The 24,822-nt window shown below is 44.0% G+C and overlaps 1 protein-coding gene across 4 annotated transcripts in view; it reads left to right on the forward strand.

Moving 5' to 3' along the window:
* SETDB2 (SET domain bifurcated histone lysine methyltransferase 2) overlaps positions 1 to 24,822 on the forward strand; it is a 107,141-nt gene that overhangs the window by 60,751 nt on the left and 21,568 nt on the right. For 3 of the 4 annotated variants that reach the window (XM_070409079.1, XM_070409078.1, XM_070409080.1), the window contains 2 exons: positions 1,642 to 1,730; positions 2,316 to 5,412. In XM_070409079.1, coding sequence (XP_070265180.1) covers positions 1,642 to 1,730; positions 2,316 to 2,433 — 207 coding nt within the window. In that variant the 3' untranslated portion in view covers positions 2,434 to 5,412. Of the gene's footprint in view, positions 1 to 1,641; positions 1,731 to 2,315; positions 5,413 to 21,027; positions 21,150 to 24,822 lie in introns of those variants that run through there. The other variant, XM_070409082.1, reaches the window with a different exon arrangement.

Here is a 24,822-nt window from a genome sequence, read left to right on the forward strand (position 1 = left end):
GGATGAATGTGTGGAGATGGCAATAGAACAATATTAGAATGGTGGGTGGTAATAGGAGGAAATAGCATCATCATGTGTAGATACTGTTGGAACAAGTATAAGTAATGGTTATGTTCAGCAGTGCTTGCACATGTCCCCTTTCCAAAGGGCCTCTTCACTATGATGTGAAACTCTGGTTATAGACAGTCTTTCATATTAAACTTTTATGTTTTGTTAGAAAAAGAAACATACTATGAGAAATACTATATCCACATTTACCGTGCCACCTATAGTAATAATTTGTATTACTTTCTCTTTCATTCTTACAGTGTTTCTTCATGCAAATACAAGTAAATATAAATGTGTCTTTATGTGAAAGATAGCATATTATTGTCACTGTCCTATACTGTGTTTTTAAATTAACAATATACCCTGGAGATCTTTCTATATCACTACACAGAGAGAGCTCCTCATTTTTTTTGCTCATAGCTGCATAGAATTCTTTTGTGTTGATATACTGAAGTTTATTTAACCAATTCTCTTTAGACTAGGGGCCCAGTGCACGAATTCATGCACCTTGAAAGGAACTGTGGGTTGCGAGGCTGCGGTGTGCACAGGGGTGGGTCTCAGCCCATCCTCCACGCCCCCATCCAGCCCCTCCAGCAGCGACCCTGGTCCCCTTTCTGCCGGCAGCCCGGCTCCCACCACTGCTGCGCCCACGTGGTGACGGCGCTGGTCCCACTCGCACCTGCTGACAGCACAGAACAATTGGGGTTGGCGCCAGCAGTGGGTGTGAGTGGGGCCAGCACTGTCAGCGGGTACAAGCAGCAGCTGCTGCTTCGATCACCCCTCAAGAGCAGGGGAAGGTGGAGAAGCCCTCGGGGGTGATCAGGGCCGGCAGCCGCCATTTGCACCAGCTGACAGCACCAAGTGATCGGGACCGGTGCCAGGTGCTGGCAGTGGGTGCGAGCGGCAGCTCCAGTGCCGGCTGCAGGTGCAAGTGGGTGGGATCACAGCGCACATGAGCAAAGAATTTTCAGTAACCACCAGAGGCTCACCCCGATCATGGCGACTGGTGCCCCACCTTAGTCTGGCGCCACCACTCACCTGCTCCACGATCCCGCTGTGGCTGATGCTCGCCATGTTCTGCGCGTGCCCCCTGGTGGTCAGCACACGTCATAGTGACCAGTTCTGCCGTTCAGTCTATTTGCATATTAGGGTTTTATATATATATAGATATTATTTTGGGTTGTTTCCAAACTTTTACTGTTAAAACAATGCTTGATGAATAATCTTACACATAGGTATATGTATAGATGTATCTATAGAATACATTATCAAATATAGGATTACTGAATCAAAAGATACATGCATTTATAATATTGAATAATCTTGACAAATTATCTTCTTTAGGGATTAATACCATTTTGCATTTCTACCAGCAGGATATAAGAATGTGACAGGCTTTTCTGAATAGACTCCTACTATTAACTGGATTGTAGTGAGCTATGATATTTTACATATTAGTCAACAGAAAAGCAAAAGAAACAAAAATAAGCGAGCTTTGTTGGAAACAATGGTATTCTTATGCTTCAAAAAACAAGACATCAAACTGTATGCTGTATCTAACCTCTGTTTTAATTTTTTTTTTTTTTTTAACAGCATAGTTGTTGCCCAAATCTTTTGGTACAGAATGTTTTTGTAGAAACACATGACAGGAATTTTCCATTGGTGGCATTCTTCACCAACAGGTTTGAAATTTTTTATGATATAACTATGAAATTGTGACTTTTAAAACAATAGAAGAAGAAAAGAAACTAGAGAGGGACAGGGATGGATGCAAAAAAAGAAAAGAAAAATATGAAAAGATATGTGCTATGGCCCCTAATATCTAGTACTCTAGAATATTCAATTATCCCAAACTCTTCCTACTCAGCAAAATTTGAAACAGCTGAAATTTCAATTCTTATTTCCTTTTAGAGCTAATGCTTGAAAGGGCTAAGGATGGCAGTTCTCACTCTGTTCAATTCAGGGGATAAATGATGCAAATTGCTACATGGGCATAATGTCTACACTCAAATACCACACTGCAGGCCTCATCACATCACCAGGTTCCTTCTTTGTAGATATTGACAGATTTCTTCTTACTTAGGATTTTAGCACATTTGAATTAAAACTCAAATGATTATTCTTTTCATGAAAGAGCAGTCCTAATGGGTGGGTGTCAGAGAGAATAAACATATTTTTGAGGATGGTTAATGATATTAACATGAAAATTAATGTAGTCAAGTTTGGCTTATTCAGGGTAATTTATTTTTTTAATTTCTACTTTCTAGGTATGTGAAAGCAAGAACAGAATTAACATGGGATTATGGTTATGAACCTGGAACTGTGCCAGATAAAGAAATCCTCTGCCAATGTGGGGTTAATAAGTGCAGGAAAAAACTATTGTAAATGTTGGAGCTAATGCCTGTTCATGAAATTAGCTTTTCAAGCTGAAATTAGAGCCATAGAAAAGAATGCTCAGTTGTCAGTGGAATTTATGATTCATGAAGAGAATTCCTCAGTCTACTCTTGTCAGGGAGTTCATTTGTGTGACTTAGAAATGCTAGGAACAAAATAAGGACAGTTTCATACACATAGGGTATCTCTTGATTCTTACCGTTATTCAACTTTACATGAGTAAGATGGAAGTGTGTCTTTTCTATGAAATACTGCTATATAACTTGTAATTTATTTGTAAGCTATATATTGAAACAAATGTTACAATATAATTAAGTTGTTCTTAATTGTTTTTTTATTATTGTCTTTGAGTTCATGGATCCAAATGGCCACATTTCATGACTTTACCTACAAAATTTATTTATGTTTAATTCCTGGCAATAGCGTGAGGAATATAGCTCCACGAAGTACTGTCGCATTAAACCACTTGAGTGAGAAAGGGTGAGAAGCCCTTCAATAGGGAAAAGTTTGGCAAACTCTTTGAGGTGAAACTGCTTTCCAATAGATTCTCGTTGTTCCTTTAATACAAACACAGACAGGAAAAGAGGGAATAGAAACCTAGAGGAATTGGAAGATATTTGTTCTAGATTGAGCCATAAGAAAAAGAAAACAGGAAATTAGTCAGACTTGGCTTATTTAGACTAGAAGAGATTGTGCTGGGCAAGAGTTTCATTTAAAAAACAAAACAAAACAACTGAGCTTCAAGTTTGAAACATCCTTTTGCATTCTCCTGAGCATGTTGTGCAAACTGGTTTTCTAGAGAAAAAGGGAAGGTTACCTAGCGCTGACCTAGTGGAAAGGGGGCTAGAAATTTCCAATAGTCAAAACTAATTTATCCTTAACAAAGATGTACTGTACTGTATATTCGGCTGTCAGGAACTTACCCCCTTGAAACCAGGATGGGAATACTAGCTCAAAAAGGAGTAATTAAAAGGTCTCATTTTTGAGAGATCATGTTGTTTTTTGGGTTTTCTTTTTTTTCCTGAACTTGAGGGGTTTAGTTTGGTTACCTTTCAAAGTTCATTCTAAGTTTAGACCCAATTTAATTTCTTTAAAATACTGAACTAGGTGAAGATTTAACTTGAAATTGTTTTAGAGCATGGGGAACCAAAGAACGAGAAAGAGAGCAAAAAATTATAACTCAACAGCCTATAGATTGATGAGAAAAGTTGAGCAGTCCATTTATTCACAGTAAAGATGGCAGGAATTTTAGGCATTGCACTAAAATGAAGTGAAGACACTTGATCAGCATGGGAAATATCTTTGTGTAGAAATCCTGGTATCTTAATCTGCTTCAGTCTGTGTTGGTTTACAGCTATCATCTTCCATCAGTGTCCTAGAGAGACGCCCTTTTTCTCTTCTATGTCAAATCTGTTTCCAGTTATATCTATTATTTCCCGTTTCCTTGGTTTACTTCCACATATTGGTGAAGCACATCCTTCAATACCTTTTGAAAAGGAAAAATGAGAGGTAAATATTTTGAGACCTTGCATGTTTGAAAATATTGTACCACTACACTTGTTTGCTGTTTTGACAAAGTATAGAATTCTTGAGTAGCCTTTATTCCCAATTTTGAAGGCATCTGCTAAACTTTCAGTGTTGCTGCTGGGAAGTTTGAAGACATTCTTGCTTTGATATCCAGGATGACTATTGGATGTCAGATGCCATTCTGTTCTTTTTGTATATACAACCCGTTTTTATCTCTCTAGAAGCTTATAGTATTACTTTGTCCCAATGTTCTGTTCCTGGTAAGGGTTCATTTTCATCCCTTATATGGGGTGCTTGGTGGGGTCTTTCAAACATTGTCCTTCAGGGAAATATTTTCTTTAATGACTGCTCATCTGTTCTCATTCTAGAATTCCTGTTACCCAGATAGTAGACCTCCAGGATTGGTTCTCTTATTTTCTTATCTTTTCTCTTAATTTCCAGCTCTTGTCTTCTAGCTCTACTTTCTAGAAGACTTCATCAACTTAATTTTCTAATTAGTATAATATGTTTTATTTTTCTGGTCTCAGATTTTTTATTTCTAGGGCTCTTTTTTCTTCCCTGAATGTTCTTTAATAGTATCTTTTTTTGGTTCTTGGTTGTAGTATATCTTTGAACACATACATTTATATTTTCTTCATGCATATTTTTGTGACCGCTAAGTTTCATTTATTTGTTTTCCCTGTATGTTTCCTTTGGTCTTTGTTTTTTTGTGTGTGTTACAGGCTTTCCTTAGTGATGATAAGGGTCTACTACTGCTTAAGAGTAGAACACTAGAATGATAAACAGAGTGGTGGAAGGTGTTTTTCAAATGCTTCACAATGACTTTGCTAGCTAAATTATTCAGTCTCTAATTCAGTTTCTTTAGGACTTCCTGTTTGCCTGGCAAGGAATAAAGGCCTAATTCTGAGATATTACAGTTTGGTAATATACCGTAATGAAACGAGTATCATAGTAAAGCAAGTGGTAATCTTTTTGCTGATGGAAGGTCTTGCCTTCAATTTGTAAAAAAAAAAAAAAAAAACCCACGAAACTCAACACCTGTAAAGTGCAATAAAGCTAAGCGCAGTAAAATGGGTTGTGCTTGTAATTCTTCTATTCACCTGCTTGAGATGCAATAAACTTGGCTGTAGGAGTCCCTCCCTTTTTTCTCCTGGTTTGCAGCCCCATGCTCTTGCTTCTGCAATCCATTTATGTATTTGTCAAGACTATCCAGCGTATCGTTTTTAATATTCTCTTTTCCTCTTTAAAGTTTGCTCACATTGTAAGATCTCCAGAAGTTTTCTTTTCATTCCTCAGCAATTCACCTTATGTGCTTCTTTTCCAGAACAACTTACTTTCAACTGTATGTTCTCTATCGGTATATTTGTTAACATGCACTGAAAACCTCCTCTTGTATGGTACTGTGTACCCCATGGGTGCTAAATAAAGGCTTGCAACTGGTAACTGCAGTTACGGTTCGTTAATTGTGTCCGTTTATGATATGCCTGTGTAGTATATCAATTTAATAAAAGTGTTGAAAGAAAGGTGAACCTCTCAGAAAAGCGGTCATTTCTCCAACTGAACACAGGGGCTTTGGCCCCTTGCATCCTGGGACGAGGATTTAAAAAAAAAAAAAATCAAACTCGAATCTGGAGAAGGTAGGGCTCCCGTCTGGCAGAGAAGCCGATCTGCAAACCCGCGGCTGGGTTTCGTTTCTCCTCCCGGGACCGGCTGGGTTTCGTTTCTTCTCGCCGTCGGGGAAGCCCCCGGGCGTGGGGACGAGCCCTTCCGGGCTTTCGGGAACTCGAGCGGCCGCGGGCTTCCGGCAGCGCGAGCGCAGCGGCCGGCATGGGCGAGAGCTCGGCCACGGAGCGCGCGCCGCCGCCCCGGCCTGCTTCGGCCAGCGACGCCCAAGGGCCCCGGGGGGCTGAGGCGCCGGACGCGTTGCCCTGCCCCAACGGTGAGTACCTGGTGCCGCGGGGGCGGGACAGGCCGCGGGCCGGCCGGGCCGGCAGAGACCGGTCCCGCCCTGGACCTCACTCGGGCGCGGCCCCTCGGGGGCCTGGACCCCGTCTCCCGAGCCGCCGAGGCCGCGTGGACGGTCTTGGCTCAGCGGCGTGTGGCCCCTCGGAGTTCGCGCCCCGGCGTTCACCTCCGGGGGCCCCGGGGCAATTCCGCAGTGGCCGGGGGAACTCCCGACCTCTCCCCCTGCGGGGGGCAGTGCACGGCTCCTGCCCTACGCGGGTGCTGGCGCCCGGGCAGGCGGAGGCGAGCTCCGGGGCGTCTCCGGCGCGGCTCCGCCGGCTGTGAAACCGTCGGAGAGGTGCGGGGAGCGGGGGCAGTGGTCGGCTCGGTCTCGGGGAGCGGTTTGGGAAGTTTCCCGAGGAATGTGACTCTCTGGAACCACCCCTCCTCTACCTTTAGTAGCCAAGGCCTCAGAGGCTCTCTCCACGAGGGAAGGGAAGCAAGTCTTCTGAGCGCGCCCCTCCCTCAAACGGGAGCACAGCTCCTACCCTGTGCGGAGCTCGGACCGAGAGCTGGGGGTACAGAGCAGCTAGTGGGCAGCTCGCTTCTGACCTGGTTAGCCCACAGAGGCACAGGTGCGGGCTCCCAACGCAACCTGCTGTTCCCAGAAAGCTTTTTGGAGGCGAGTACGTGGATCTTAGTTTTAAAGGGCAAGTCATCAGCGAGAGAAGGTTGAAAGGGTGTTCCAGCCAGGTGGTGACGTGAATAAAGCATCAGCCAAAAACTTGTGGCAACCACAGGTCAAGCAGTTGAATATTTCATTCAGCTGGTATGTGTATATACGGAGTGCAAGATGAGGAGTTCCATTCTGACCTTTTCCCCAAACTCCAGACTCTCATAACCAACTTTACCAATGCCTGGAGTGATTTCAAACTGAGGATGTCCCAAAGAGAACTCTTGTTTCCCCTCATAGACCCACACACTCCAGACCTGCTCAACCACCAGCCTGCCCCATTTCATTCACCCAGTTACTCAGGCCAGAAACCTTAGAGGCACCCTCAGTGCCTCACTTTCCTCCTCACTTCCCATCTAATACATTAGTCAGACCTCAGTGTGTCTTCAGAATACATCTTGAGCCTCACTACTTGTCACCACCTCCATTACTACCATCCAATCCCAAACCACCATCATCTCCTGCCTGGACTATTAGTCTCCTGGTTTCTATTCTAGCCTCATCTGCACAGCAGCCAAAATGATCTTTAAAACACAGAAAACAAATGTGATTCTCCTACTCAAAGCCCTCCAATAGTCAAAAGAATAATCTTTTTGGCTTACAGTGCACCCATGTCCTGATCTGATCTGAATCATCTTGATGATTCTGCCACCCCCTCAATGCCTTATGGTCTTGTCAGGACAGCCTGCTAGACCCAGTAGAAGGACCCTGGGCTACTTATCCTCATTGTTCTTAATCTCAGCTATTGATGGAGACCAATGGACTCTTCCCCAAAATATCCTAGCCCCCATGATACTCACTGTATCGCTCCCTTACTGTCTGAGTCTTTATAGTTCCTGAGTTCAGATGGTGAAGGCTATCAGTTATCCAAGTGTATTTGGTCCATGAGTTCCAGGTAACATGTAGCAAGCATTCAGACAGTGAGGAATGCCTGTCTATGTAAAAGCCTCTAATGTACCATAACTCCCCTAACTACAGAGAGTTATGTGCATCCTCCTGTCCAGAAGAATAAACAAGTTAGAACAGCCAAGATCTTTTGGGGAAACTATGATGAGCGATGTTTTAGCACGAAAAAGCCATTAGGGGGAGCCTGTGTGTCCCACTTTGGGTTTCTGTCTTATCACTGGAAACAAACTCCAGGTCACAGCACAGAGGTGTGCTACCACAGCTGTATTCCCAGGTACCAAGACTCTAAGGGAGCCTGTGGACTTGGGAGTGCAACTCAGATGACATGGAGTCCCCAGAGCAGGCACAGAAGGACATGCTCAGGTATCTGCAGCCTGACAGCTCAGCCTAATGCAGTGTATCAGTCTGAAGGTCCAGCTTTGCACAGGAAAGGGTAACCCTGGGGCAATGTATAGCTCTTCTTATACAACAAGGGGTTTTGCATATCCTGTCAAACATTATCACATGATTTTATAAGAGAATTTTAGCACTAATAATTTAACTGAAACTTTTTTTAAAAAAATGTTTTTATTGATTTTAAAGAGAAAGAAAGGGAGAGGGGGAAAGAGAGAGAAATATCAATGACAGAGAGACATTGATCTGCTGCTTCCTGCAGTTTCATACTGGGGAAGGAGCCCAAAACCCAGGCATGTGCCCTGACTGGGAATTGAACCTGGGACCTCTCGGTACATGCATCCACATTCAACCACTGAGCTTCACCAGCCAGGCTGTTTGACACATTTTTTTAGCCTGTGCTTTACAAGCTCTAATATGAGTGTTTTTTTAAATAAGAACATAGTATTCTATCAAAGTAGACTTTGGGCCTAAGGTGAATAAAATATTGGAATTTTTTTCCCATTTTTATCCTAGGACGTGGGCTTTGTGTTGTCAAATATTAAAATATATTCTAAAGTGTTAAAAATTGTAAAGTGTGGTATTATTGCAGAAAGTGACAGGTCAGTGGAACAAAAGAAGTATAGGAACAAGCCCAAATAAATGTAATAATTAAATATATGAAAAGGATATTTTTATTTTTTTTTTAATATATATTTTATTGATTTTCTTACAGAGAGGAAGGGAGAGGGATAGAGAGTTAGAAACATCGATGAGAGAGAAACATCGACCAGCCGCCTCCTGCACACTCCCCACTGGGGATGTGCCCACAACCCAGGTACATGCCCTTGACCAGAATCAAACCTGGAACCTTTCAGTCTGCAGGCCGACGCTCTATCCACTGAGCCAAACCGGTTAGGGCATGAAAAGGATATTTTTAAATCAGTTGCAAACCATTATGAAAATAAGTTACATCTCCATCTCATTCTTTACAATAAAATTAATTTCATTTTAACATTTTAATGTAAAAAATAAATTAAAATTCTAGAATATAATAGAAGTATTTCTAAGTTCTATCCCCTAACTCAGGAGTAGAAACTGTAACATAAAAGGTTGGTATAATTTCATCAAATAAAACATTTAAATATTCTGTATATCAAAGAACATTAAAAGACTGCCAGAGCTGACTGGCAGACCCTGAATGACGGATGAAAGATTACTCTGACACACGTTTCTGTGAAAGAGAGGGCTAAGGGGTTGCTTGCTTTAGGAGCAAACGGCCCTGTTCACCTGCCTCCTTTAGGCTTTTATTGTCACAACAGCTTGAACTAAAATTAACCTTTAGATACAATCAGCAGGGTAAGCATCCTTGAGAAAGTGCCTGCAACTGTAGTGTCTTTTAAACAAGGATGTTATAAAGATTCTAGTAAAACACCTGGGGGGTCAGACTTGTTTGGAAAAGTCAAAGTAGAGGCTGCTGCCTTCGTCAAGTTTCCCTCGGAGACCCCTGACCTCTCGGAGAATCCTCCTTACAGACATTACAACCAAGTCCCGTGCTTCCCCACAAAAGACCACATACTTGACTAACAAAGGGTTAGTGTTCTGATTACATGATAAGCTTTTATAAATAAGAAAATAGTGAATAACCCAATACAACAAAAAAATGGGCTAAGGACATTACCAGAGAAGAAATGCAAATGCCACCTTGGGGTATATTATTTCATAATTATAGATTATGACCCACTTCTCTCTATACTTCATGTTCTTTCTTTTAATGTGGTCATCTAATCTTCTGTCCTAGCTGTACTATTATGTCTTTTTAAATCAGGTAGGCAAATATCCTTTCTTTTTTTTTTTCTTAAAGTTTCTTCATTGTCTGTCCGTGCCCATTTATTCCAGATAATCTTAAAGTAACCTTGGGATTTAAGTTGAAATGACTTTAAACCTAGAACTTATTTGTGGTAGAATTGACAGCATTATAATGTTCAGCCTTCCTATCCAGGATCACAGCATTTTCATATATTGAAATTGATCTTAAAACAACTCTTTCATCATGTCATTCCCCTGTTCAAATATCCTTCCTGGCAGACTTTCACCATCAGTTTTTCAAATTCTTTTCCAGAGTTCTTAGCACAGGTTCTTTTCTTCAGACCAGCTAATTTTCTCTCTTCTGGTCAGACCTCTCTCTTGGCTTTCCCACATTACTGCTCTATCTGCCAAGTCCTCGTCTTCCCCCCCCCCCCCCCCCCCCCGCCTCCCCCAGGCTCCCCAAGCTTCTCTCCAGGTTGTACCTGATCAAGGCCTGTGTCCTTGACAAGACTCCATCCCACAGGGAGCACTTCCTCCTGTACATCCAAAGTATGTGTTGTATTTCCTACTCAGAAGTTATATTACTTTGTAACATTTATTGTTATTTTATTTTTATAATTGCTTTTTAGTCTCCTGTTTATTTTGTAAGTTTCTTGCAGACAACAATTCTGTCTCACATTACTTTATATCGTTGGCTGTGCCATTTGGTACAGTACCCACTCATCACATATGGTTATTGAGCACTTAAAATGTGACATCCGTTGAGATGTGTAAGCGCAAAGTACACTGGGTTTTAAGACTCAGTACAAAAGAATATTAATTTTTATATTGATTAAATGTTGACAGTGAAACCAAAATGTGGGGTTTGAGTCCGAGTTCATTGTCTCGTGAAATCAAAGAATGAAGTCACAGACAAAACCAATTAACGGAGGCAAAGTTTATTGAGAGAAGCCAATCCTGGAAAAGGTGCAGCTGGGGTCCCAGGAGCAGGCCAGTGTCCAGAGCTTCCTTCCCATGTTATAGTCGGGTGTTAAAGTCTATTAGTCCATGCGTAGAGCCCCACATGGCCATAAGCCACGTGGGCAAAAGGGAACGTGTCTCCTTCTATCAACCCAAGAATCTAGCACACTGGGGAGAGGGAGAAGAGGAGCTCGCACTTTTTAAGGGTGGATGCAGCTTTGCTAGTTCTTGATTGGTCTTTTCAAAGAATTTTGTCTTAGCAACATCCTTGAGATTGGGTTATATGTCTTATTGCCTTGTGATTGGTTATCTGCAAATTGCTTGTCTTTAGCAACAATCCATACATTTTAGTCTGTCTCTCTTGTATGCCCTTCTTTCCATGCCCAGCTGGGCTGCCTTAGCAATTCCGCCTAGTTGGATTCCCCAGTTTTACTTCCCCATGGTCCCTATTCCTGACTACCTAGTTTCCCTCTGTCTCCTCAGAAGGATAATATTTTGGATATCGTTGGTTGATTTAAATTACTTTCCCCTGTTTCTTTTTGCTATTCTTTAATGAGGCTTCTAGAAGTTCTATGCTGTATCTGAGGCTCACATTTCTGGCTTGAATTATGTTTTAGGAAACAAAGAAGAAATTCTTGGAAAGTGAAATAAATGTTAGCTCCAAAGTGCAGTCTTCTGAATGTGAAATGGAAGCTCTAATTTAAGAGCAACCAAAAGCCCTTGCTGGTATTGCTCAGTTGGTGGAGCATTGCCCTGTGCACCAAAAGGTTGCTGGATTCCCTGTCAGGGTACATAACTAGATTTCGGATTCTATCCCTGGTCCAGGCATGTGCAGGAGGCAGACGATCTCCCTCTCCCCTCTCCCCTCACCTCTCTCTCCTCACTCCTTTCCCTCATGAATTACAAAAAAGGACTTTTAGGAGCCACTTAAGTCAGTGGTTCTCAACCTTAGCTGCACATTAGAATCACCTGGGAATCTTTTTAAAATCCTGATTTCTGGGCCTCATCCTCCGGAAATTCTGTTTCTTTGTTATGGGGTGGGGCCACAACATCAGTAACAAAGAAACAGAATTTCTGGAGGATGAGGCCCAGAAATCAGGATTTTAAAAAGATTCCCAGGTGATTCTAATGTGCAGCTAAGGTTGAGAACCACTGACTTAAGTGCTTAACCTCATATAAATTTAAAACACCATCTTATCTAATAAAAGAGAAACATGCAAATTGACCATACCTCCGCTACACTCACAAGCCACACCCACCAGCCAATCAGAGCGAATATATGCAAATTAACCCAACCAAGATAGCGGTCGGCAGCCATGGAGCTGGAGCAAGCAGGAGGGCTTGGTTGCCCCGGCGATGGAGGCTCCGCTCAAGGCAACAAAGTTTCAATTATAGAAGATAAATAAACCTCAGATACCTGCTTCCAGCCAGCCTCCACTGGGGGAGCTTGGGTGGCAGGGGGGCTTGGCCAGCCTGCAAACAGCCATCAGCCCCAGGCTAGCCAGGCACCCCAGTGGGACCCCCACCCTGATCCAGGATACCCTTCAGGGCAAACCAGCCGGCCCCCACCCTTGCACCAGGCCTCTATTCTATATAATAAAAGGGTAATACACAAATTGACCCTAACAGCAGAACGACTGGTCACTATGAAACACACTGACCACCAGGGGGCAGATGTTCAATGCAGGAGCTGCCCCCTGGTGATCATCAGTGCTTAGGCCTGCTCCCCGCTGGTAAGTGGACATCCCCCAAGGGCTCCCGGGCTGCCAGAGGGATGTCTGACTGCCAGCTTGGGCCCAATCCCCTAGGGAGCAGACCTAAGCCAGCAGGTGGACATCCCCCGAGGGGTCCCAGACTGCACGAGGGCACAGGCCGGGCTGAGGGACCCCCCTGAGTGCACAAGTTTTTGTGCACCGGGCCTCTAGTCATATAATAAAAGGGTAATATGCAAATTGACCTTAATGGCAGAATGACCGGTCGCTATAATGCGCACTGACCACCAGGGGGCAGACGCTCAATGCAGGAGCTGCCCCCTGGTGGTCAGTGCACTTCCACAGGGGGAGCGTTGCTTAGCCAGAAGCTGGCTCATGGCTGGCCAGCACAGTGGTGGTGGTGGAGCCTCTCCCGCCTCCACAGCAGCACTAAGGATGACCGGCTAATGGTTTACTCGGACATTCCCTGAGGGCTACTGGGCTGCCAGAGGGATGTCTGGCTGCCAGCTTAGGCCCAATCCCTCCCACCCCCTCCCCCCCCAGATGAGAGGATGCAGGACTATGAGAGGGTGCTGGTCTGGCTGAGGGACACCCCCGCCCCCGAGTGCACGAATTTTCATGCACCTGACCTCTAGTTAAGTAGTAAAATAAATCCAAATGAATAAAAGAATGAACATTGAAAAGGGCAAAGAAATGTTAAATGGATACATGTGGCCAATGCCATATTGGGAACAGGTGAATATTTCCTTCCTTTCTTCCTCTTCCCTTTTCTTCCTACCTCTCCTCTGCTGATGGGTACTTAGGCTGTTTCCAAACCTCTTAGGTTTCTTTCATTTCTTCCATTCCCTCTTTAAAAAAATTTTTTTAAATTTTCCTTCATTATCTTTCTTTCCTATCTTATAATGCTAGATTAAAGAACATTTATATTAAGGTACATTTCTCATTTGCTTCTTTAATTCATCCAAAATTTATTTTTGAATTATATATGATATAGTAAAAAAATATTTTTACAGGTAGCTAACTAGAGCACTATTTCCTTTTTTCTTAAAAAAAAAATTTTTTTGGAAGAGAGGAAGGGAGAGAGAGAGAAACATCAGTGTGAGAGCAGAACACCAATCAGCTGCCTCCTGCATGCCCCCAGCACTGGAATCGAACCAGCAGCCCTTTAGTGCACAAGATCACACCCAACCAACTGAACTACACCTGCCAGGGACTGAGCACTGTTTCTTGAATACACCATTATTTTCTTGATGATTTGTAATGACAATTGTAATTATTGAGAGTTTACTATAGGCAAGGCAAAATTTTGAAAGCTTATTATTTAAATTCCTGTTTGCATTTCTTGAATAAAAGTTTTTCTCATGTTTGGATATTTGAAATGAATTCATTAGTGTTTTCTTTAATTAAGCCATTAAAAAATACAAAGTAAGCCCTAGCCGGTTTGGCTCAGTGGATATAGCATCATCCTGCAGACTGAAGGGTCCCAAGTTCGATTCTGGTCAAGGGCACATGCCCGGGTTTTCAGGCTCGATCCCCAGTAGGGGGCGTGCAGGAGGCAGCCAATCAGTGATTCTCTCTCATCATTGATTTTTTTTTTTTATTTAATAATTTTTATTTCTTAAAGTATTACAAAGAGTATTACATATGTCTCCTTTATTCCCCCCCTTGACATTCCCCCGGCCCCTACCCCCCGCCCCCCCCCCGCCCCGTGTCTTGTGTCCATTGGTTAATCTTATATGCATGCATATAAGTCCTTCAGTTGGTCTCTTAATCCCGCCCCCCAACCCTCCCCAGGCTTCCCACTGTAGTTTAACATTCTGTTCAATGTTGCTCTGCTTCTGTATCTACCCCTGTTCATCAGTCCATACTGGTCCCCTTTATTTGTCCCAACCTCACTGGAGTAGTCTCAACCTCACCAGGGCCGTCTGAGCCTCACCAGGGCCGTTTCAACCTCACCGGGGCCGTCCCTAGCTCACGGGGGCCGTTTCAACCTCACCGGGGTCGTCCCTACCTCACGGGGGCCGTTTCAACCTCACCGGGGTCGTCCCTACCACACCGGGGCCGTTTCAACCTGACCGGGGTTGTCCCTACCACACCGGGGCCGTTTCGACCTGACCAGGGTCGTCCCTACCTCATGGGGGCCGTTTCAACCTCACCGGGGTCGTCCCTACCACACCGGGGCTGTTTCAACCTGACCGGGGTTGTCCCTACCACACCGGGGCTGTTTCAACCTGACCGGGGTTGTCCCTACCACACCGGGGCCGTTTCGACCTGACCAGGGTCGTCCCTACCTCACGGGGGCCGTTTCAACCTCACCGGGGTCGTCCCTACCTCAGGGGGGCCGTTTCAACCTGACCGGGGTTGTCCCTACCACACCGGGGCCGTTTCGACCTCACCGGGGTCGTCCCTACCTCACGGGGGCCGTTTCAACCTCACCGGGGTCGTCCCTACCACACCGGGGCCGTTTCGACCTGACCAGGGTCGTCCCTACCTCACGGGGGCCGTTTCAACCTGACCGGGGTTGTCCCTACCACACCGGGGCCGTTTCGACCTGACCAAGGTCGTCCCTACCTCACGGGGGCCGTTTCAACCTCACCGGGGTCGTCCCTACCTCACGGGGGCCGTTTCAACCTGACCAGGGTTGTCCCTACCACACCGGGGCCGTTTCGACCTCACTGGGGTCGTCCCTACCTCACGGGGGCCGTTTCAACCTGACCAGGGTTGTCCCTACCACACCGGGGCCGTTTCGACCTGACTGGGGTCGTCCCTACCTCACGGGGGCCGTTTCAACCTCACCGGGGTCGTCCCTACCACACCGGGGCCGTTTTGACCTGACTGGGGTCGTCCCTACCTCACGGGGGCTGTTTCAACCTCACCGGGGTCGTCCCTACCACACCGGGGCCGTTTCGACCTGACCGGGGTCGTCCCTACCACACCGGGACCGTTTCAACCTCACCGGGGCCATCCCAACCTCACCGGGGCCATCCCAGCCTTACCGGGGAAACAGGAAGTTTGGCCCTCTGTCCCCTGCCGGCGGCTCCCCACTAGACAAAATCTCCAGGCGTTCCTGGTGGTTGAACATCCAGCACTCCTGCCCTCCACCAAGTGCACAGACTGCCTGTCTGCTGTCCCCCAGCGCCCCACAAGAGACTGGGACCAGTGGGCATGTTTGTGCGCTTGCTGGTACAGCAGTTCCACAGTGCCGGCAGAGTCAGGCCCAGCCCTGGCCGGCCCCGGACCCGACTCTGCCCCCCGATTGCGTCCCTCCCAGATGCAAGGAGCTGAAATCTGCAGCCTGCTGGGATGGGCTCTGTACTTGTTGCCTCTGCAGATCCTACTCAGTCTCAATGCGCTTCTTTCTATGCGAGGAGTTGAAATCTGCAGTTTGTTGGGTTGGGCTCTGTACTTGGTGTCACATCCTCCTCAGTCTCAATGTTCTTTCTCTCCTTCCAGTTGTAGAGCTTCCACTGGGCCAACTTTCCCATGGTTCTGTATGCTAGGTGTTTGTCTGATATTTGGTAGTTTCCATGTTGTTGTGTGAGGTAGCACGCACAGGTCTCTTCCTTATGCCGCCATCCTGGTTCTCCTGGGTCTGCTTCTTGAGTGTGTCTCTCATGGCTGCAAGCAGTTGAAGTCTGCAATTTGTTGGGATAGGCTGCAAAAGCGCAGGTGGGTCTTTTTGTGCACCTGGCACAGCTTGGATAGGGATGTAAATTGATTAGGGCTGAGACTCAGGGAGTCGCCATGGCGGAGCAAATAGCACAGGCTGAGTCTCCGCGGCCCCTTGACTCTCTGCCAGGGCTTTGTGTCCCCCAGTGCCGGCGAGCAGCTGTGCAACAGAGTCTCCCTCGCTTTCTGATGGCTGCAAGGCCGTGCTGCCTCTCCCCGTAGGGTCTGGTGCTTCATGATCCCGCCTGAACCAGCTCAGTGGATTTGAGAGTTTGCAGAAGCAAAGGCGTTTCTACTTGTGAGTCTGGCACAACCCAGATGGGAATGTAAATTGCGTAGGGCGGGGTCACAGGGAGTCGCCGGGGCGGAGACTCAGCGGCCCCTTGCCTATCCAGGACTCCAGGACTTTGCGTCCCCCAGTGCCGGCGCGCCAGAGCCTCCCTCACTTTCTGACCGCTGGAAGGCCGTGCTGTCTCTCGCCTTGGGGCCTGGGGCCTCAGAGACCCGCCCGAACCAGCTCAGTGGATTTGAGAGTTTGTAAAAGCACAGTCATTCCCTCTTGTGCCTCTGGCACAGCCCTGAGGGTAGGGCGGGGTCACAGGGAGTCGCCAGCGTGGAGGAAATAGCGATGGTGGCGTCTCCGCGCCCCTCGCCTCCCCGGGACACCAGGACTTCTTGTCTCTCGGTGCCGGCGAGCAGCCGCGTGTCAGAGCTTCCCTCGCTCTCCGACCACTGCAAGGCCGTGGCCGCCTCTCCCTGTGGGATCTGGGGCCTCCGAGACCCCCCCCCCCCGAGCAAGCCCAGAGGATTCGAGGGTTCGTAAAAAACCGAGAATCCATTTGCAGCCCGCGTGGCGTGTGACTGCGTACCTCTGGTTTTGGTGCCTCCGTAGCTCCCACTCAGTCTCACTGCGCTTCTTTCTTTTCCTCCAGTTGTAGATCTCCCACTGGGCCAACTTCCCCATGGTTCTGAGTGGCGGTTGTTTACTTCATAGTTGATAGTTTCAATGATGCTGTGAGAGAGCAGCACACACAGGTCCGCTCCCTACGCCGCCATCTTGGTTCTCATCATCATTGATGTTTTTATCTCTCTCCCTTCCTCTCTAAAATCAATAAAAATGTATTTTTAAAAAATACAAAATAAGTTGCTTTTCTACTTGGGTCCCGATTTCTTTTTCCCTGAGAGTTGAAAATCTCTCGTTAAAAACAAGTGCCTTTTTTTAAAACTTAAATTCTTTATTGTTTAAAGTATTATGTGTCTCCCTTTTCCCCCATTGACCTTTTCCTGGCCTCTCCCACCCCCCAGCACATGTCCACACCCCCCTACTGTCTGTGTCCATTGGTTATGCTTATATGCATGCATACAAGTGCTTTGGTTGAACCTCTCTCCCCATTCACCTCTGCCTTCCGTCTGAGGTATTTTTGTGTGTTTTTTAAAATATATTTTATTGATTTTTTACAGAGAGGAAGGGAGAGGGATAGAAGAGTTAGAAACTTCGATGAGAGAGAAACATCGATCAGCTGCCTCCTGCCCACCCCCCCCATCCCCTCCCCGCCCCCCCGGGGATGTGCCCGCAACCAAGGTACATGCCCTTGACCGGAATCGAACCTGGGACCCTTCAGTCCGCAGGCCAGTGCTCTATCCACTGAGCCAAACCGGTTAGGGCCCCTCTGAGGTTTGATGGTCTGTTCGATGCTTCTCTGTCTCTGGATCTATTTTTGTTCATCAGTTTTGTTGTTCATTATATTCCACAAATGAGTGAGAACATACAATATTTATCTTTCTCCTACTGTCTTATTTCACTGGCTTATTTCACGTGCTCTCTACATCCATCCATGCTGTAGCGAATGGTAAGAGTTCTTTCCTTTTTACAGCATCATAGTATTCCATAGTGTAGCTGTACCACAGTTGTTGTTTTTTTGTTTTTGTTTTTCTTTTTTTTTTTTAATCTTTAATTTCTTTATTGGTTAAGGTATTACAAGTGTATTCTTTTTTTTTTTTTTAATCTTTATTGTTCAGATTATTACATTTGTTCCTCTTTTTTCCCCCCATAACTCCCCTCCTTCCAGCTCCCACCCCACCCTCCACCCTCACTCCCCACCCACTGAGTTCATCCATAGGTGCATGATTTTTGTCCAGTCTCTTCCCGAATCTCCCATTCCCCTTTCCCCCCCAAGAATAGTCAGTCCATTCCCTTTCTATGTCCCTGATTCATTATAGTCACCAGTTCATTCTGTACATCAGGTTATTTATTCACTTGATTCTTAGATTCATTTGTTGATAGATGCATATTTGTTGTTCATAATTTGTATCTTTACCTTTTTCTTCTTCTTCCTCTTCTTAAAGGATACCTTTCAGCATTTCATATAATACTGGTTTGGCGGTGATGAACTCCTTTAGTTTTTCCTTATCTGTGAAGCTCTTTATCTGACCTTCAATTCTGAATGATAGCTTTGCTGGATAAAGTAATCTTGGTTGTAGGTTCTTGGTATTCAGCACTTTGAATATTTCTTGCCATTCCCTTCTGGCCTGCAAAGTTTCTGTTGAGAAATCAGCTGACAGTCGTATGGGTATTCCCTTGTAGGTAATTGAGCCTCTTTCTCTTGCTGCTTTTAAGATTTTCTCTTTGTCTTTTGCTCTTGGCATTTTAATGATGCTGTGTCTTGGTGTGGTCCTCTTTGGATTCCTTTTGTTTGGGGTTCTCTGCGCTTCTTGGACCTGTAAGTCCATTTCTTTCTCCAGGTGGGGGAAGTTTTCTGCCATTATTTCTTGAAATAGGTTTTCAATATCTTGCTGTCTCTCATCTTCTGGCACTCCAATGACTCTGATATTAGTCCGCTTAAAGCTGTCCCAGAGGCTCCTTACACTATCTTCACACTTTCGGATTCTTTTTTCATTATGCTTTTCCAATTGGGTGTTTTTTGTCGAATCTTTGGTTTGATTCTTGTGCTCCTCTGGTCTGCTATTGGGTATAATATTCTTTATTTCAGTCCGTGTATGCTTACTTTCTAATTTCTTTATCGTAGCATCGAGGGTCTCATTAGTTTTCGTGAGGCTCTGCACAAATTTATGGCAAGCCCTCAAAATTGCGATTCTTAGCTCCATATCCTCCATTTCTGTCATGTTTTTTTGTCTCCGCATCTTTTATGCTTTCTTGGTGCACCCCCTTGTGGTCTCTGTGCGCAGTCTTGTTCTAGCCAAGCCTTAATTGTTGTAGTTAACACTAGAGGGATTTGACCACCAGGCCGACTGGCTGTGGAAATCAGCTGTGGGAAAACTTCAGTCCTCAGGGGAGGCGCTAGTCCAGCCCTTGCCTGAGGCGATCGGCAAATGGCTGTGCGCAGGGCCTGGGCGGGGCGGGCTCAACAGGGCGGGGGGAGGGAGCAGCTATGGCTGCTCTCAGTCCGTCCCTAGGGGCTCTGCCTCTCTGTCCCAGCAATCGCTGCAAACCTCGGAGGGGCCGTAGCCAGACAGTCCCGCTTCTCCCGTTTGAGTCTGGGTCCCTAGAGACTCGCCCGGATCTGTAGCCCAGAGTCTGAGACTCGCTCCTGATTGAAAACGACAATCGCGCCCTCAGCCGCCAGCCCGCTTTGCGCGCGCACCCTCACCACCGCACCGCCGTACCTTTAAATTTTCCACACTGCGCCTCCGCTGAGCGTCGGAATGCTGTTGTTTTTGCTTCTAGTTGAAGAGACTCTCCTCAGCCAGCCTTCCCGTGGTTCTGGTTGATGTCCGCTCCGACTTTTAGTTGTATTTTTGAAGTGGTTGTCCACGGCGGCAGTCTCCGGTGTTTACCTATGCCGCCATCTTCGATTCTCTCCTGTACCACAGTTTTTAAAAAAATATATTTTTATTGATTTCAGAGAGAAAGGGAGAGGGAGAGAGAGAGAGATAGAAACATCAGTGATGAGAGAGAATCATTTATCAGCTGCATCCTGCACGCCCCCCACTAGGGACTGAGCCTGCAACCTGGGCATGTCCCCTCGACCAGAACTGAACCTGGGAACCTTCAGTCCACAGGCCGACACTCTATCTACTGAGCCAAACTGGCTAGGGGTGTACCATAGTTTTTTAATCCACTCATCTGCTGATGGGCACTTAAGCTGTTTCCAAATTTTAGCTTTGTAAATTGTGCTGCTATGAACATAGGGGTGCATATATCCTTTCTGATTTCTTGGGATATATTCCTAGAAGTGGGATCACTGGGTCAAATCGGAGTTCCATTTTTATCTTTTTAAGGAAACTCCATACTGTTCTCCACAATGGCTGCACCAGTCTGCATTCCCACCAAAATTGCACGAGGGTTCCTTGTTCTCCACATCCTCGCCAGCACTTGTCATTTGTTGAATTGTTGATGATAGCCAGTCTGACAGGTGTGAGATGGTACCTCATTGTCATTTTGATTTGCATCTCTGGGATGATTAGTGATTTTGAGCATGTTTTCATATGTCTCTTGGCCTTCTGTATGTCCACCTTTGAAAAGTATCTATTTAGGTCCTTTGCCCACTTTTTGATTGACTTGTTTATTTTCCTTTTGTTAAGTTGTATGAGTTCCCTATAAATTTTGGAGATTAAACCCTTATCGGAGATAACATTGGCAAATATGTTCTCCCATGCAGTGGGCTTTCTAATTTCTTTTGCTGTGCAGAAACTTTTTAATTTGATGTAGTCTCATTTGTTTATTTTCTTCTTATTTTCCATTGTCCTAGGAGCCATATCAGTAAAGATATTGCTACAACATATATCTGATATTTTGCTGCCTTTGGGTTCTTCTAAGATTTTTATGGTTTCCCATCTTACATTTAAGTCCTCTTTCCATTTTGAGTTTATTTTTATGTATGGTGTAAGTTGGTGGTCTAACAAGTGCCTTTCTTCTTCTTTAAAACTAATGCAGGTGTTATTGAGACCAAGAAATTTTACTTTTCCATTTCTCATGAGGGATATTACTTATAGGTGTCTTCCAGGTTGCAAAAAAGATGCAAAGAAGGATATGTGCACTTTGTCCCAAAGACCTCGAGTGTGGTGTCCTGTACTGTGCACAATCAGAGGACATAGCTGCTCATGAAAATTGTTTGGTAAGTCACTTGAAAATACAGGAGTTCTTTCATTAGCCTGTTTGCCTCAGTACATAGAGCATCAGGCCTTGGATTGAAGGGTCCTGGATTTGATTCCAGTCAAGTGGGCCCATGCAGGAGGCAACCAATCGATGTGTCTCTCTCACATCGATGTTTTTCTCTGTGTCTTTCCCTTCCCCACCACTTTCTAAAAACCAATGGAAAAATATCTTTTGTGAGGATTAACAAAAATAAAATAAATAAATACATGAGTTCTTTTAGGGAAGGATATACCAAAATAGAAAAATGGTACTTTGATTACAAAGAATGATGAGTTGGCCATGGTTTGGGCTTTTAAGTGGGGATTTTGGGAGGATGTTTTTCTAACTTTTTAATTTTTTGGATCTTATTACCTTATGATTACTTTAAATCTTATTTATAACAAGAATTATGAAGAAGCTTTTTAGCCCGGTTGGTTTGGCTCAGTGGTTGAGTGTCAACTCATGAACCAGGAGGTCCCTGGTTCGATTGCTGGTCAGAGCACATGCCCAGGTTTCGGGCTCAATCCCCAGTAGGGGTGATGGTGCAGGAGGCAGCCGATCAATAATTCTCATCATTGATGTTTCTGTCGCTCTCTTCCTCTCTGAAATTAATAAAAATATATTTTTAAAAATATTTTATAGAAGCTTTTTAAAAGACATTTTAATTTGGGAGAAAAATAGACACCCTCATGATATATGAGTTTTTCTATCCATTAACAGGATCTGTCTCCCCAGTCATTCAGATCTTGTATGAATTTTAGAAATGTTTAATAATTTTTTTCTATGTAGTTCTAGAACTTTGGGTTAGGCTTATTCCTGAGTTTGTTTTGTTACTTTTTCTTAATACCTGCTCAAAATAAGCTATTGTTGGTACACATAAGTACTGTTGATTTTTTTTTTCAAACACTATTGATTTTTTAAAATTGATCTTGTCCAGTAATTTTTGCAAATTCATATTAATTCTAGTAGTCTCTAGATTCACCTGGATATTTTATTTGGACAAGCCTCACCTGTAAATAAAGATACTTTTTTTTCTTTTAATTTTTGGGCTTCTTAATTTCTTTTTCTTGTCTTCCTGCATTTTTCTAGATCATTCTGTTATAAGTGATTAGAAGATTTTATTTATTTATAGAAACTTTTAAAGTAGGGAGCTTTGTCTTATTTCTTATATTAATGGGATGTTTCTAAGATTTTAATTTTGTGTATACTTTAAGTTTTTAATATTTCACTTTATTGAAATAAGGATGTTTCCTTTTATTTCTAGTTTGCTAAAAGAATATTGAATATTAAGAAAAGTTGCACATACAGTACAAAAAATATTTTTGTTGTAACCATTTGAAATTAAATTGGGACACTCTTACTTTAGTTTGTATTTTCTACAAACAAGGACATTCTTTGACATGATCACAATATGACCATCAAAATCAGGAAATTATCCCGGCCAGTGTGGCTCAGTGGTTGAGCATTGACCCATGGACCAGCACATGCCCAGGTTGTGGGCTCAATCCCCAATGGTGGGGGGAAGGGGGGTGCGTGCAGGAGGCAGCCAATAAATTATTCTCTCTCATCATTGATGTTTTTCTCTCTCCCTCTCCCTTCCTCTCTCTAAAATCAATAAAAATATATTTTTTAAATCATGAAATTACTATTAATGTATTACTCAAATCACTCAAGGTTTTATCTGTTGTCCTAATAACTTTCTTTATAACAAAGGATTCTAATTCATGGGTTCCAAATTGTTTTCATGTCTCCAATTTTCTCTTTTTAATTTGTTAGTAATATGTTACATACTTATTTTCTGCTGTTAAACCATTCTGAGATTAACACTATTTGATCATGAGACTTTATTCTAATATACTGTTAATGTTAATTTGTTAATTTTTAGTTAATTTTAATATATAAAACAAAATGCTCCTATTTTAAGTATACAGTTTGAAGTTTTAAGACATCTCTTTACCAATGTAACCACCACCAACCATCAAGATATAGAACATTTCCATTACCCAAAAAAGTTCACTTGTACCTCCTTGCAATAACCCCCCCATCCCCGCCCCTGCCCAGTCCCTTGTCTTTTCTTGAATCTCCTGTGAAAGGAATCCTATAGCATGTATTCTTTTATATCTGGCTTTTATTTATTTATTTTTATTTATTTATTTTTGCTCAGTACACATTCTTCTATGTTATTGAATGTATCTCTTTTTTTTCCTTTCAACTTCTGCATAGTATTCTATTGTATGGATATACAATAATTTCTTTATCCATTTGCCTATTGATAAAAATATGTGTCATTTCCAGTTTGGGGATATTAGGATAAATCTGCTATGAATATGAGTCTTTATGTGTGAGCGTAAGCTTTTATTTCTCTTGGGTGAATGCCTAAAAGAGGAATGCTGGGTCATAAATTAAGTGTATGTTTAACTTTAAAAGTAATTGCATTATTTTACACTACTAACAATGTGTAAGAATTGTATTTAATCCACACCCTTGACACTTGGTAAATGACGAAGCTGAGATATGTTCTTCATTTTTGCTAATCTAGTGAGTGTATATTGGTATCTTAGTATGGTTTTAATTTGCCTGAAGTTTAAAGATATTGAGATTCTTTTCATGTGCTTCTTCAACATTAGTAACTTTTTCTATGAAATGTCTGTTCAAATGTTTTGCCCATTTTTAATTGAATTTTTTATCTTATTACTAGAGGCCCGGTGCACAGATTTGTGCACCAGTGGGGGTGGGATCCCTCAGCCTGGCCTGGGGGGATTGGGCCTAAACTGGCTCTCTGACATCCCCTGAGGGGTCCCAGACTACGAGAGGGTGCAGGCCAGGCCAAGGGACTCCACTGATGCACAATAGGGGCCAGGGAGGGACTGCTGGAGGGCTCCAAGGCATGTCCAGCCCATCTCGCCCAGTCCCAATTGGGGCCAGGGAGGGACTGTTGGAGGGCTCCAGGGCGTGTCTGGCCCATCTCACCCAGTCCCAATTGGCAGGACCCCAGCAGCAAGCTAACCTACCGTTCAGAGCGTCTGCCCCCTGGTGGTCAGTGTGCATCATAGTGACTAGTCAAACAGTCGAACGAATGGTCGGACACTTAGCATATGAGGCTTTTATTATATAGGATGAGTTATAAGAGTTTTTCCTATATTCCTGATATACTTTTCAGATATACATATGAAAATTTTTAAAAATATTTTTTATTTATTTATTTTTTTTAGAGCGAGAGGAAGGGAGAGGGAGAGAAAGAGAGAAACATCTGTGTGAGAGCGGAACATCAGTCGACTGCCTCCTATATGCCCCCTGCTGAGGATCGAGCTGCAACCCAGGCATGTGCCCTGACCTGGAATCAAACTGGCAATCTTTTGGTACCCAGTAAGATAACCAACCAACTGAGCCATAACTGCCAGGGCCATATTATGAATATTTTCTCCCAGTCTCTGATTTGCCTTTTTTTTTTTTTTTTATCAATTCTTTCAATGAGCAAAATGTTTTAGTTTTGAGAAAGTCCAACTTACTTTTTCTATATAGTTTCTAAATAGTTTCTGCTTTTTCTAAGAAATCTTTGCTTATATTCCAATATCACAAATTTTTGTTTTTCATACCCTTTGTTATTTGAGCATATGTGTTACATTGATTCCGAGGTAGTGTTATTCTTTTGG

The sequence above is a fragment of the Myotis yumanensis genome, unplaced genomic scaffold (genome assembly GCF_028538775.1).
Source record: "Myotis yumanensis isolate MYYU_CA2020_CCGP unplaced genomic scaffold, mMyoYum1.0.hap1 SCAF_3, whole genome shotgun sequence".
Lineage (NCBI taxonomy): Eukaryota > Metazoa > Chordata > Mammalia > Chiroptera > Vespertilionidae > Myotis > Myotis yumanensis.